The 16,340-nt window shown below is 34.5% G+C and overlaps 2 protein-coding genes across 2 annotated transcripts in view; both read left to right on the forward strand.

Moving 5' to 3' along the window:
- LOC144957167 (neo-calmodulin-like) overlaps window positions 1–6,018 on the forward strand; it is a gene marked incomplete in the record, with an annotated part of 64,174 nt that extends 58,156 nt beyond the window's left edge. Inside the window, 1 exon segment of the mRNA XM_078888196.1 lies at window positions 1,852–6,018. Within this exon segment, the coding sequence (XP_078744322.1) occupies window positions 1,852–1,901 (50 nt within the window).
- Window positions 6,019–13,585: 7,567 nt separating this feature from the next.
- Window positions 13,586–16,340, forward strand: part of LOC144956443 (uncharacterized) — a 26,936-nt gene continuing 24,181 nt past the window's right edge. Inside the window, exon 1 of the mRNA XM_078886941.1 lies at window positions 13,586–13,592. Within this exon, the coding sequence (XP_078743067.1) occupies window positions 13,586–13,592 (7 nt within the window). The remainder of the gene's footprint in view (window positions 13,593–16,340) is intronic.

Below are 16,340 nucleotides of genomic sequence, written 5' to 3' on the forward strand. Positions count from 1 at the left end.
ACCCCTCCCCCCACCCTGTCCACCCAGCAGTGAATGGGTAGCTGAGTCTGTTAGATTTGACGGAAAGTACTTTGCGATAGACTAGCGTCCTATCCGAAGGATAGCAAGTAATTGCCATTGTCCGTCTCACGCTATAGAAACCAGAGCCATAAAAAAAAATAAGTTACAGTCAAATTGAATAGAATCGTGTCATTTGTGGGGATTCTTTATTTTTTTTACGAAACCCGCCGAAACCCCAATCCCAGGTTCACTCCCCAATGGTGTGCACTTTTATGAGTCCCAGGTTCACTCCCCACTGTTTCATAACAGCGTAAAAAGTAAACGCCCAAGATAGAGGTTAAGACTAATCATCTTTCTGGCGATCTATAATACGCTTCAACAGTCGTAACGTCAATTCCCTCGTATTGACGCATGGTAACTTAGTAAATGGCTCTAAACTATCGGAACAATGGCGGACGCCCTCATGAAATATTTTCCGACGAGCATAAAAGCGTATCAAGAGGGAAAAAACATTATAAATCTGATCATGTTTTGACTTTTACACATTCTGATCACAAAACATATGAAAAGTTCTAGCCAGCATGAAGAATAAAAAGCACCGATTTTCTTTGTTTAGAACCACGATGGCTGCCGTTGCTGGGCGACGTGACATCTGACTATTGAATCCAATTAGCTGCGTGATGTCAACTTTATTCATTATATATTCGTGTGGAAGAGAATGACGTGGTTCTAATCGCTAATCTGTACTGGAAGCAAAAGGCTCATATAAAAGTGCAGGCAGATACAACAGATGCAATTGAAATCAAGAAAGGAGTGCGCCAGGGATGTGTTATGTCTCCTTGCTTGTTTAATTTATACACAGAGTCTATTTTTCGGCAAGTAGAAACAGCACAAGGGTTGAAGGTTCGTGGCCACAACATCAACAATTTACGTTACGCTGACGATACTGTCCTGTTGGCGGAAAGTAAGGAAGACCTACAGAAGCTACTTTCAAAAGTGAACAAAGAGAGTAAAGAAAAGGGGCTGTTCATGAATGCGAAGAAGACAAAAACAATGGTGATAACAAAAAAGAAAGAGCCCATAGACATAGATATAGAAATGGAAGAGTGTCCAGTGGAACAAGTAAAGGAGTTCACGTACTTGGGGCAGTTGGTAACATCCGATGCAAAGTCTGACAAAGAGATCGGGAGACGAATAATGCTGGCCAAAAACGCGTTCATGAAACTAAAGCCAATCCTCACCAACACAAATATCTCCATCAGAACACGAATGAGATGCACCAAATGCTATGTGTGGTTCATTTTCTTTTATGGTTGTGAAACGTGGACACTAACCGCACAGACAGAACAACATATTGAAGCTTTTGAGATGTGGACGTACAGGAGAATGCTGAAAATACCTTGGACAGCAAGAAAATCAAACATCAAAGTCCTTGACCTAATGGGCCAAAAAAAAGAACTTCTTTTGACTGTGAAGCACAAAAAGCTGTCATATTTTGGACATATGCGAAGACATTATAGTCTCGAAAAAAGGATAATGGAAGGAAGAATTGAAGGAAAGAGGAGACAAAGGAAATCCTGGACAGATGGCATCAAGGAAGCTACAGGACGGCGCATGGTAGACTGTAACGAGGCTGCAATGGACCGTGAAGGATGGAAGGCCATGACATCCGACCTCTGGAAAGAGATGGAACCCGGGTAAGGTAAGTAATACATCTATGGATATTGATTCCTATAGTTATTTACTTAATAATGTTGTATTAGATACGAAAACATGAAACACTATGTTTCATCTTCTTTATTAACTTTTTTGTTTTTTATCTTTACCACCAAAATTTATTTTTATCTCCAGAGTTCATCACAGTTTGGCTGGAATCAGCGGCACAGAAAAAAGGGACATAACTCATTACTCTGCATACCACGTGATCAAATTATTGTAATACATTACTTCAGACTGGAGGAATTATGCATAGCCTTCGTAAACTCATAGCCTGAGACAGAAAGACGAAATAAAATACGTCAAAAGACAAGTCCATGATCATAAAAAACATAATCTGGAATTATATTCATTCGGCCAACCAATGGAATCATTTGTTTCCTTGAGCACTACAACGAACGATATATCACTAGTCGCTGAACCAGGGTTGCCAGATTAATTTCAGGCACTCTGCCAACTGGATAAAAAAAATCTGCCAAATACCACAAAAATCTGCCAAACCGTACTATTTATAGTACCCCCTTTGAAAACTCATCAGTTTTGTTAAACAAAAAATTCTGAAGGCCGATGTCATAAATTTTGTTTTCATTTCCCAAGTTAAAAAAAATCACTAATATACATAAAAATTGCCATGGAAAACGTGGAGTAGACCTATAGATAGAATGCGCTTGGCCAAGGAGTTCACAAGTATTGCCATCCGGAAGTATAACGGACCAACACACAAACTCTGTGTAACCATGAACTTTTATAGTCTGGTTAATACAGTTTAGTGAGAACAACTCACAAACGCGGATGGCAAAAACAATAACAAAGGCATGAGTGACGTCATATGCATACTATCTATACATTCATCCCTAGGCATTGGAAAATAAAATCTGCCAAATATCTGCCAAACTGCCAAACCGATTTTTCTCTGCCAGACGACTTCAAATTCTGCAAAAAAAAGGACATTTGGCAGAAAATCTGCCAAATTGGCAACCCTGCGCTGACCCACCTTTAAAATGACGTCACAATGTGAGTTCTAGCGTTGCCATCGTTAATTTTTCGCCTGACACAAGAACTCACTAGGTCTTACAGTTTGACGTCATTTTTTTTAGGTTTGTGCAGCGTCTAGTGAGTTGTCGTTAGTAGAGCTCAAGGAAACAAGTGATCCGATTGGTTGAACTATTGAATACAACTCAAAATTAGTATTCTTTTGCGGCCAAAGACTTGTCTTTTGACTTCATTTTTTGGTCAGTGTCAGGCTAAAAGTTAACGATGGCGACGGTCCTAGTGGAAAGCTATAAGTTAACGTAGGCTACCATTTATGTCGGAGTGAACGAGATCTCAATAAATAACACATTAGAGAACAGGCATTGGTGTAGAAAAACAAAATCTTAAATGGTGTGTATGACACAGTGATCGACAAAACAGAAAGATAAAAACATTTAAGGACCCCCCCCCCCTAAACAAAATAACATAAAATGAAATAAAATAAAATAAGATCAAATGAAATAAAATAAGATACATAAAATATTATAAGATAAAATAAAATGAAATGATATAAAATAAACTAAAATTAGATAAAATAAAATAAGATAACATGAGATAAAATAAGATAAGATAAAATAAAATAAGATAAGATCAAATAAAATAAGATAAGATCAAATAAAATAAGATAAGATCAAATAAAATAAGATGAGATCAAATAAAATAAGATAAGATCAAATAAAATAAGATAAGATCAAATAAAATAAGATAAGATCAAATAAAATAAGGTAAGATCAAATAAAATAAGATAAGATCAAATAAAATAAGATAAGATCAAGTCAGCAATGCCCAGTGGACACGACGACGTTATGGACAGACATGGAGTGGATTGGAAGTGATAACATAGGACATTTATTTATATATATATATATTGTGTGATATTTATTATCAAGTTTACGACAAAAGCTAAGTATATGTTATTTTTATCGTAAGTCATTGAAACTGATTGAACTGTAAAGTGACTATTATTCAAATTGCTGTATTACTATTTTTTCTGATATCATGGTATTTATCTCCCTTTACATATGAATTATGTCCCTTTGAATCTAAACTGCCATAACATGACCGAACGCCATTTTACATTTTGGCCAGAAAACTATAACCCAATTTGTAGATCGATAAGAATGGCCCAGAAATGACCAAAATTATTAAACCTGAGACTTCAAAGAAATGAGTTTGTAATAAATCTCGATTAAAAAAACAACTCTCTTTGAAATACAAGGTCTTTGGCAATTTGATGTACCAAAATCTTTTTAAAAATTAAAAAAGAACAACCGAAGTAAACGTAATCTGGCCAATATTAAAAGCGTATTTGTCAATTTGGCAACAGTTTAATGTTCATTAAATCGTCGTAATAATCTGAATACTCACAGATTCCACTCTATTTTTTACCATAAAACTGAAGCAAGTGCCCGATACTATCTAAATCTTAACGATAACATGTTTTAACTTATTCTTAACCTTATGCAAAGTCGTTTTTCATTATTATACATAAATTATTGTATCAAATCTTATATTTAAATATTATTTATGCTATTTACGCATATTTAATGTCATGTAAACATGTATTTCTTATAAATTAATGTGATGTTTGTGCATGCTTCTTTCAAATATTTTCATCGATGTTATGGTGAGCTCTATTTGATTATGTAAAGATCAATTTTCATATTAATGTGACCCCCCATCTCAAAGCGGTATTTTATCGGTATGAACTAGTTAAAGGAAATTGAATTTTTAGCCAAAAAGATTAAAGTTGAGGTTTTAATCTATACTCGCATTGGTGGAGAATAACTACAATTTGTGGAGAATAACTACAATTTGTGGAGAATAACTACAATTGGTGGAGAATAACTACAATTTGTGGAGAATTCTACAATTGGTGGAGAATAACTACAATTTGTGGAGAATAACTACAATTTGTGGAGAATAACTACAATTTGTGAGAAATTCTACAATTTGCGGAAAATAACTACAATTTGTGGAGAATTCTACAATTTGTGGAGAATCACTACAATTTGTGGAGAATCACTACAATTTCGTACTTTGTATTAAAATGAAAGTGCGTATTCATTATAATTTCAGATGTCAGTAGATTTTTGACCGAACAAAACATGGAATTTGAGGCACGCCTTCACACGTGCTCGAACAAACATAGTGGGTTGTTTATCAAAAATATGCATGCTCGGACAAACAAAGTGGGTTGTTTATAAAAAATGCGCGTGCTCGGACAAACAAAGTGGGTTGTTTATAAACATTAACGTGAATGGCATCGACCTCGCTCTGATCATTGTTATTGTTTTATACCGCCAAATGGGTGACTAGTTATCACACGATTTTCTCGATCAGATTATGGTTTCCTGTGTTGGTTCTATTGATCAAGCGGAAGAACAGTGTGTATTTTACTTAGACGCATGCCATCAATAGTTAATCTTGTGTAGTTCGCTATGTTTGCCATTCACAGCCATTGTTTATATTATACGACTGTCCGAGAGGCGTGGTTATCTATGTGTCTATTTTCTGGATCCGATTCATCCCGATATAGTACCGTTTGGAGACGGCGGATCACAAATGCTAAACGTGCTGTTTTAATAATTTAATTATTAATCATTTCCGACATAAAATCTATAATTATTTTTACTGGTGCTAACATGACCTAAATATGTCGCTGCTCCGTAAAAACCTTAAAAATAAACAAACAAACAAACAACATTTCTAGATTAAATAACATAAAATTTAAGTAAAAATGAAACGCGTTCATTAAGGAGAAATATTCAAGATCGTTTCTTAAACTTCTAAGATAAGCTTCCGATTTCTGGTCAATCTGATTTCAAAATCAAATTTCTTTCTTTCTTTTGTTCATTCCGACATGATACCATAATAATATTGACTCGACAGGTGACATAGTGGGCAGGGTGTACATACTGTCTCTTCTATCCCCTTATAACTGTTTTTCAACATGTTTTCTGTCTTTGTCTTGCAATGAGATTACTTTTTTTTTCCTGGCCCTCGTCGGAGTCCTGGCTGGGAGGGAAACAGTCAAATGCATAGTTGTTGATTTGGGAGATGATCTTTTTCTCATTGTAAATCATTTTTTGCAAGTCGTCATTTTATATCTATTAATTTTGTCGGGGGTTGTTTTTTTTTTTTTTTGGTTCAAAAGAAGGAGACATAAGGCGGATTCAACAGTGAATACTGACCTGAAAAGAAAACAACTTCTTTCAAAAGCATTGAGTATACTGTCATACTCTGGAAAAAGCTATATTTAAAAATTTGGCCGGAAAACTCGTCCTTCAAATATCGATCGATTTAAATGACCCTCAACTTGGCAAAAACTCTCAAACCTGGGACTTCGCGAAGTCCCAGGTTTGAGAGTTTTTGCCAAGTCGCGAAGTCCCAGGTTTGAGAGTTTTTGCCAAGTTGAGGGTCATTTAAATCGATTGATTTTTGAAGGACGAGTTTTCCGGCCAAATTTTTAAATATAGCTTTTTCCAGAGTACGGAAAGATACTAGATCATGTCCATGTAAAAAGAAAACTTACCCCCGGGTCTTTGCTATGTGGCTTTATGAAATTTATAATGCATTTTAAACCTTAGTAAAATACTGACGTCCTCCCTTTTTTAACGCGCATCATAAACCACGATGATGAGTCATTATCATGTGTTTATGGGGAGTTATTTTTAGACACGCATACGTCACAAAGGAATTGATAGACAAAATGTAATAGGGGTGTAATCTTTTACCCTTCTTACGGTAAATATAGGACGTCACAAAATTATAATAATGTAAACTTGATACCATTACGCGTTGCTGTTTAAGCTGGGGGCGGGGGGAGGGGGGGGGGGGTTAAAGGATAAAGATGACGTCACTCAACTATCTCTCACTCTCACTGTGTAAAACCATCACCTTCTCCAAAGTGGTGATTTGTTGACTTTAAATTATCTCTAATTAGACTATAACCGTTAAGGACTTCACACAATTGTGTGTGTTTTAGCTATCCAAATAGATATAATAAAAATAAATATAACTCCCTTTATTCAGCCTATAGTGGAAATTTGTCTCAAGGGTCTATTCCAAGGGAAGACTGGAATAGCCCAGGCGACAGCCGCAGTGCAGCGCCGCAAATTTGAGGTAGGGCGAGGTGACTTGCTCAAGGCGGGTGATCGAACTCGGTACCTTTCGGGTACGAAGCAAAGACCGTACCGCGGAGCCACGTTGCCCCTATCCAGTGTTTTTTTAGGTTTAACTCCATACCATCAATATACAACTATAAATCCCTTTTTTCTCTCTCTCCTTTTACCCCCCCCCCCCCATTACCAATTATAGGAAAATCGTCACATTCACAACCTACAGTTTTCCCATTCAGATCTCTTTTATACATCACAAAAATTGAAGAAATATTTTTTGTTATGGTTAAGGGGCGGTTTGGGTCTTTTCTAAAAAAAATTTAATAACCTATATTGGGCGGTTTTAATCATTCTGTATCCTCAATATAGGTTAAAAAACAACATTTATGGTGAAAAATTTTAATTATCTGTGTTCATACCCATTTTGCGATCTAATTTGGGGGTCTGACATAAAAAATATAACAATCTTGTGGCAAACGTTACACAAAAACTAATGAAGGATTGACCTCCATATTCTTCCCTCTTGTCAACATTGTACCATAGTGTGTCACCATAGAGAGATTTTACGGCTTTAGCTTTTGGAATTTTTATTAGATCATTACAAAGTTGAGAATCAAAATGTTATGACAAAATTGATGTAAAAAATTCAGATTTAGGATTATAATTTAAAATTCACAAATCTTATCAAAAAAATCTCTCTATGGTGACATAATACATTATCTCTGTGATAACTGTGGAAATTTTCAGACAATTCCATTGAATAGATTCTGAGAAACGTTTGACACAGTTTCCCATACCCTTAGAAAAATGACATATTGAGAAAATAGCAAAATGGCTTCCCGTTCTTCACACATTTCTTACTACCTGTACCATTTTCGACTGTGTATTTCGTGCCTTTATAGTCTACTTTAAGAATTTGGACTTCAATTATATTATTTCTAAGATAATAAAATATCATTTTCCACCAAAATCTCAAAATCAAATTTTTGAAGGATTTTCCTAATAATTAGACCCAAACCGCCCCTTAACGATTTGTTGTTAGATGTCATTTTACTGAACAAAGTTTTATATAACAGGTACTTATTATTTTTTCATCACAATTTTTAAAGAAAACAAAACTATCTATCGATGGTGGGCTGATTGAAATTCTGAAGTCTAAATTTTCACGATTGGCGATAAAAACTCTGAAGTTTAAATACTAACGTTTCTATACGAAGCCTATCCATTTTCACTCTTTCGTTAGTATTTTCAAGATAACAGGCTTCAGGCAGCCCCTACCGAAGGCAACATACGAGATTTGCACACCATTTTTATTTAATTTTGGACGGATTAGACCTCTGTGTCATCAAAATTAAATAAGACATGGTGCGCAATGCTCGTATGTAGACCAGAGTTTTGATCGACCGATCGTTACAATCGGGACTGAACTCTCTCCTTACCACCCACAGGAAATTTCGTTTTCTCATTCTGATTTCTCTTGTACATCACAAAATGTATAGAAATGCTTTGATGACAGCTATAAATACTAAACACTGTGTTGGAGACATCATTTTGCTGAACAACATTCTGTATAGAATGCACTTGTTACTTTTTTGTTTGATTAGGAAAAGTATATTTTAGTGTCGGGTGGATATGATCATGAATTTTCGGGGAAAATCTATAAATAGCTGGTAATGAGAGAGTTAAGAGGTTTGATCATCCGGCCATCGTTGTTTTGGATGGGTATGGGTGGCATTTAGGGGAAAATCCGGAAAATGGTCGGTACTGGGAGAGTTAAACAGTCAAAAACTGACCCCTTCATTTTCTTTGTATTGCTCGCATTGTCATTGGTGTGTTTTCTTTTAATTCTCTATGAGTTTTCAATGTTTTATGGCACTGCACTTATTTTGACATTTCGTCCGAATGGGGCCTTACTTTCGCACAACAACGTCAATTTTATAATAACTGATTCTATCACTGTATTGATAACATCATTCTACATGTCATTTCGTTTCAATATATAAGATAATAATAATAATAATAAATAATAATAAAGGAGATCTTTCCAGAAGGCTGTTAAGGTCAAGGCCAGTCCACTCTAAATGCATTCAACTCAATCGAACATTTCTTTTCAACACAAACTTTTAAATTTGTATTTTCACTACAATTTTCAGCATTAGTTTAACCTAGACATCACACCGAACTGGAAAGAGTGGTAACATATTATATCATATGAGTGTACTTCTACAGGGAATGAGATTAGCGGAAGAGTAGCGTCCCTTGATTGGACGTCACCGGCGGAAAAGTTATTAGAGAGAGAACGTCATGTTGGCTGTCCTTATGCGTTTCTCGTCCTCGCTTCCGGTGAAAGCTGCTTGAGACACTTCACCGAAAGCGAGGACGAGAGAGACCCATGCGCAAAACCAAATTGACGTTCTCTCTGTAAGGTGACGTCCAATCAATGGACGCTACTCTTCCGCTTATCTCATTCCCTATAATGATCTTTGGCTCTACAAGTGACCTACACTTGCTGTCCTTCCTTCCGAGCCACCAGACCCGTGGAGCCGGAGTTTATTCCGGTTTCTGCAGCATGAAACAAGCAATAGCAATTGCTTGGTACCCTTTGGATAGGAGGTTAGTCTATCGCTAAGCAAATAAGTGCTGTAAACGCTGTTTAAAAGGTTTAAAACAAACACACACAAAAATAAAAACCCAACAAAAACAAAACAAAACAAAATATTTCTTTTGATAGTGATCAAACCTTTCTTTTTCTAACAGGTAAACATTCGCTTACTTTTTTCCTATGATATTTCTATTTCTCTTTAATAACAATAATATAACAGTTTGAAAACGCTTTATTTTACAGTTTAGTCAGAGGCTTTTTACTACTGATTTATCGATCAACTAAAACGGCTTTCAATTAGGCAAAAATCCCTTAGCCCAAGAGTTCTTTGCAGTGTAAAGGAATTAGGGTAAACATGTGCAAATTCGGGCAGAAAGTATGAAAAATTGTATGCAGCCTACCGAGATACATAAGGATATTCACTTGTAATGAAACCACTCTGGAAATTTGTCATCACAACTTTGTTTTGTTTATTTTTGCGGCTGTATGAATCAAGGGAAATAAACACTTAAATATAGCTATGCGTTTCATGTTCATGAATTGTCGACCTTTATGAGCTATTGGTTTTTAAGATTTGGTTTGTTTATTATTGCGGCTGTATAAATCAAGGGAAATAACCACTTAAATAGAGATAAGCGTTTCATATTCATTGATTGTCGACCTTTATGAGGTATTGGTTTTAAGATTTTGTTTTGTTTATTTTTGCGGCTGTATGAATCAAGGGAAATAAACACTTAAATATAGCTATGCGTTTCATGTTCATGAATTGTCGACCTTTATGAAGTACTGGTTTTTTGAGATTTTGGTTTGTTTATTATTGCGGCTGTATAAATCAAGGGAAATAACCACTTAAATAGAGATAAGCGTTTCATACTCATTAATTGTCGACCTTTTTGAAGTATTGGGTTTTTAATATTTCTTTTACGGAGTTGGGGGGCATTTTATTCAATTTACATATAGACTACCCTTTTTTTTTCAGGTCATACATTTTAGAAACACCACGTAATAAAAGTGTACACAAATTTTGTAAACAAGGAGTGGTTCACTAAACTGACAAACATTCTTGAATTCATTAGATCTTTCGTAAACGTTACCCGCCTTGACCAATTAACCGGAGTAGTCTTTAAAAACACGTTATTAAAAATTTGGCCAGTAAACACGTGCAAGGTCCCAGGTTTAAGAGTTAGGGGGGGTGGGTTGGTTTAAAAATAAATTCTTTGGGTTTTTAAAAATTGGTATTGTATTGTTTTTTTTTTTGTTTGTTTTTTGTTTGTTTGTTTGTTTGTTTGTTTGTTTTTGTTTTTGTTTTATTTATTTTTTGCAGGATGATGATTATTTAAATCGATCGATATTGGAAGGAAGAGTTTTCTGGTCAAATTTTTAAATACGTGTTTTTTTTTTCAGAGTACGACAGCTAGCTGGTTAATCGATCAAAAATATTTTTCTTAATAAAGAATATTGTAAAACTAATTTCCAGTTTGGTTGGATAGACAATAAGTAGAATTTGAACGGGTCTATAGATAGTAAATATTTATGGTAAAATAAAAATAAAACTAGCATTTTGTCAAATGTAGTATTAGTAGTAGTAGTAGCAGTAGTAGTAGTAGTAGTTAGATATAGTAGGTAGTAGTATAGTAGTAGTAGTAGTAGTTAGTAGTAGTAGTAAGTAGTAATAAAGTAAAACTGAGTGCTATAGTTGTTTGAATGTAGTATTAGTAGTAGTAGTTAGTAGTAGTTAGTAGTAGTAGTAGTAGTAGTAGTAGTAGTAGTAGTATGTAGATTAGTTAGTAGTAGTAGTAGTAGTAGTAGTAGTAACCTTCGCAGTCTGAATGAAGCTTGCTTAGAATTGTGTGATTCAGTCACAGATTTGATTTAACCTCGATGAGAACGGCTGCTCTCTCCATCCAAATTGTTAATTGTTTCCAAATAGTCACGGTCCTGGGGCAGAGTTTTGAGGCTGTCAATATTTTGTTGCGCCTTTAGTAAGGAAGGCCCTGCAGTATTTCTGAGTTCTTCAGGGATTAATTCGGTCTCATCTGAATCTTGAAATTTGTGATATTTGGAGAGGTCCTGGTTAAGAGCCAAATAATAATAATGATCACAAATTTAAATCTCCTATGATGATGTTCGTATAAAGTGTATTTTACTGTATTTTCAAAACGCCTTGTTGTCGTTATTTATAAATAATGATTGTCTACGTGTATATTATAATAATAAGAATAATTATTCAAATTTATTCACAATCTTGCCTTTCTCTTTTAATCATCTTATTGATTGAGTGATCTATTGAATGTATTTTTTTTTCTTCTTCTCATTCTTTGTGCTTTGAATATATAACCTGAAGCGTCAAAATGGTACTATTTCGGGATGAACGAGTTGAAGAAAATTGAGGACATGAAGGGAATGCGTTTGTCACAACTTGCAGTCCTAAACATAGTTTACACTACATATCATGAGGACAATGTGCATATATATATAATATATATATATATTATATTTTATTTATATATATATATATATTAATTTTATATATATAAATAATATATTATTGAATAAATTTGACGACACCCAACTCTTTGTTATCGTCACAAGACTCCCAGAGAGGTAATAAGTAGAGGTCCTTCATGGCCACGAGTCCCATGTAACTTGAGCTTATCTAGGTTTCTATAGCGTGAAATGGGCAATAGCAATTGCTTGCTACCCTTTTGATAAGACGTTAGGATTTAAAGCTATCCACACATCTGTGGTTTGACAACAACAGAGAACAAAAGTGTGATGCTATAAAGAAAAAACAACTGGTTCCAATTTCAATGGAAGTGTAAAACCTCTCTTCAGGAGGACAAGATACATACTTTGTGTAACTGATCTTCTGGGTACAGAGTGGTGGTATCTTATTTTCTAGTTTAAATATAATATGCTGGTCTTCAATAAAGATCATCAATCTTCGCTGTTTTACGTCTCTTAATCATATGTCACCCTATAGTTAATAAATAGTGCATTTTTATAGCATCTAAACATCCACGTAAATCGTGCTCTGTGGCGCTTTACATAATAAAAATGTTTTTAAAAAAACAATGATACTAGATCTACATAATAAGCATGAATACAAAAATCGAAACTTCTAGTTAATAAGAAATAAGCCTTGATTTAATATGTAACCTATTCATTTTTAGTCCAGAGTTACATAATCACTTTAAAGTAGTTTGGAACCGGAATAATAAAAGGTGCGTTTCTGCCCTCTTGTTTTTGACGGACTCTCCTCAATCTCTTCATCTAGTCCATTACGAACTTTTACCGTAAAGACGTGATGAGTTACATATCTTCTATTCTAATTGTTTAAACATTGTGATATTCTTATCATGATTTGAAAGATGCTATTATGCACAAAAAAAGAGCTTTTATTAAAACCAAACTATCAAAATATCAGTTGGTGTTTGATTTTAACTTTCTTCTATTGTTAACAACGCCACTACCACATCATCTCATTTGTCTGTAGTGTTTCATTCATCCTGTTTTGTTGATAAAGGGGAAACCCGAAACGTCCATTTTATCTGTTTTTGTATATTAAATTGAAGCTTACATTCAATTTCACATTGTTATTAAACACAATATAGTATATTATAGAACTAATAGTATTTATTTATTTATCTATTTATTTACTGATTTATTTATATCATTCTTTTTTTTTTTGACTTTTTAATTTATGTTTTTTTGGAGTTTTTTTTTTTGACTTTTTAATTTATGTTTTGTTTTTGTTTTGTTTTTACTTTTTAATTTATGTTTTTTGTTGTTGTTTTTTTTAAGGTCAATTTGCCTATACCTGTTTATTGTCGTATTTAAAAGACGGAGATAATTCTAAATTGGCAAAGCAACGACAAACATTGGGTGTCTCCCATTCCTGAGGTTAAAAATTGAAGAAAAAACAAAGAAAGAACTACTAGTATGGGATTGGATCCCCCCTACCCTGCACCCAATCTTGTGATTTGTCTTTGACAAAGCAATTAGCACTAAACCACAAAGATGAGGTACTCTATACTACTTCATTACATCTTTCCAGAGTTCAGGTTAATATTTGAGGTCCACCACAAAAGGAGAAGTAAGAACAAAGAGTAAAATGGAGGGTAAGTTGATAGCACACATAAAAATAATAATAATAATAATAATAATAATAATAATAATAATAATAATAATAATAAAAATATAATAATATAATAATAATAATATAATCATAATCATAATAATAATAATAATAATAATAATAATAATAATAATAATAATAATAATAATAATAATAATAATAATAATAATAATAATAATATAAAAAGCAATAAAATAAAATTCCCTTTATTCTTCCCGTGGGGAAAATTTGTCCCTAGGGTCTATTCCAAGGAAAGATTGTAATAACCCAGGCGTCAGCCGCAGTGTAGCGCTGCTCAAATTGAGCTATGGTGAGGTGGCATGCTCAAGGCCACACAGCGCAGCGGCGGGAGATGGAACTCGGTACCTTCCGGGTACGAAATAAAGACTTTACCGATGAGCCACGCTGCCCCCAAAGAAAGAAGCAGATTGTAGGACTACACCAGACCCCCAAACACCCGTTATTGGGTGCCCTGCTAGGAGTATTATTCATTTTAAAAGATTACTCTTTGTTTTGTTTGTTTTGTTTTTAAGCGTTTTACGGGGCTTCCAACTGGGTGGGGTTCATGACCTCCCATAGTGGGTACATACTATGTCTTCTATCCCCTTATAACCGTTTTCCAACATCTTTTATGTAAAACCCTTAATAACAAACAAACAAACAAAAACGGCGCTTGCAACACATTTAGGTCATATCAGCGCCAGTAAAAAAAAAGAAGAAAATGGGATAGTTAAAAGTTCTACAATTACAATTAAAGTAGCCAAGAGAAAGTAAGACATATGGGAACTGGGAACAAATAGGGATCAGATATAGATTCCAAGAGCAAACCACCAATGTACTTAGTTTGAGATCACCTATAAGTCTCATCCGGACACAAGCATCAAATCGAATAAAAAGGAACACACTCAAATGTTTACATTATACATTCAAAATAACAAATATAATAATACATAACAGAGAGATGATTTACAAGAAAAAAAATATCATCTCCCAAAACAAAAACTATGTATTTGACTCTTTCCCTCCCAGCCAGGACTCCGACCAGGGCCAGGAAAACAAACCAAGTAATCTCATTCCAAGACAAAAAGAGAAAGCATGTTGAAAAACAGATATAAGGGGATAGTAGACACAGCATGTACCTCCCTGCCCTCTATGGGAGAATGTGGGAAAGTAAAAAGTTCTAGAATTACAATTAAAGCACCCAAGTACAGGAATTGGTTCAAATAAGAAACCGATTCAAAGAGCACACTTATCAAATTACTTAGTTTGAGATCACTAAAAGTCTCATCCTGACACAAGCACAGGTCCCCACTAATAGGAATATACTCAAATGTTTACAAATCAGATATCATATGTATACTAAACCTTATACACTGTGTAACAGAGAGATGATTTACAAGACAAAAAATATCATCTCCCAAAACTATGACTATACATTCGACTGTTTACCTCCCAGCTAGGACTCCGGCCAGGGCCAAGACAAAACCAAGTAATATCATCCCAAGACAAAAACAGAAAGCATGTTGGAAAACAGGGGATAGAAGACACAATGTGTACCCCCCCCCCCCCTGCCCACTATGAGAGGTCAGGAATTTTTAAAAGGGTTTTACGCGCTTGCAACACATTAAGGTCATATCAGCGCCTGTAAATAAGGAAGAAAATTGGATAGCAAAAAGTTCTAGAGTTACAATTAAAGTACCCAAGAAAAGGTAAGACAAGGGGGAATTTGTTCAAAAAAGAAACAGGCGTTGATCCAAGAGCACACTTATCAAAGTACTTAGTTTGAGATCACTAAAAGTCTCATCCTGACACAAGCACAGGTCCCCACAAATCATATACGATATGTAAACAAAACATAGTGCACTGCGTAACAGAGAGATGATCTACAAGACAAAAATATCATTTCCCAAAAATATAACTATACATTTAACTGTTTCCCTCTCAGCCAGGGTATCCGGCCAGGGCCAGGACAAAACCAAGTAATCTCATTCCAAGACAAAGACAGAAAGCATGTTGAAAAACTGCTGCAAGGGGATAGAAGACCGTATGGGAGGTCAGGAACCCCACCACATGCCATTGCCAAAGATTCCCCTTTAAAAAGGCTTCACAACAATGTATTAACAAAATTAGAATACGACTGAACGCCCATAGACAGTGATGACTAGAATAAAAACAGTAATCAAATGGTGAGACTTCAAAATATAATGATTCACAATGTGAACCTTTCGGATACAATCTAAGACATTGTATTAACGTAGAAGTAGGTCAAATAAAATTGTATGTGATATCATGTATATATATATATATATATATATATATATATATATATATATATATATATATAATATAATAATATAATATAATGAACTTATATAGCGCCTAGTTCCAATTTGGAATTGCTCACTGGCGCTTTACATCAACACATCATGTATGATATACAAATATAGAACTGGCATGTTAAAACCACACAAATTCGATGATAACATAATATATTATAATAAAATACATACTAAGAGTCCAAATTATATGCCCTACAGAAAAGCTCAGTTTTTAACCGTTTTCTAAAGATAAGTGGATTTTCACTATTTTTAGTTTCAATATTGATGGAGTTCCACAGTCGGGGGGCATGGTGGTCAAAGGATTTCTCATGAAAAACTAACGATTTTGGGGGTTCCCTTAGGATATTTAAATTGGCAGATCTTAAATTTCGACTGGGTTCATAAAGGTGGAT

The sequence above is a fragment of the Berghia stephanieae genome, chromosome 11 (genome assembly GCF_034508935.2).
Source record: "Berghia stephanieae isolate SIO BIC M18660-M18661 chromosome 11, UCSD_Bste_1.3, whole genome shotgun sequence".
Classification (NCBI taxonomy): domain Eukaryota; kingdom Metazoa; phylum Mollusca; class Gastropoda; order Nudibranchia; family Aeolidiidae; genus Berghia; species Berghia stephanieae.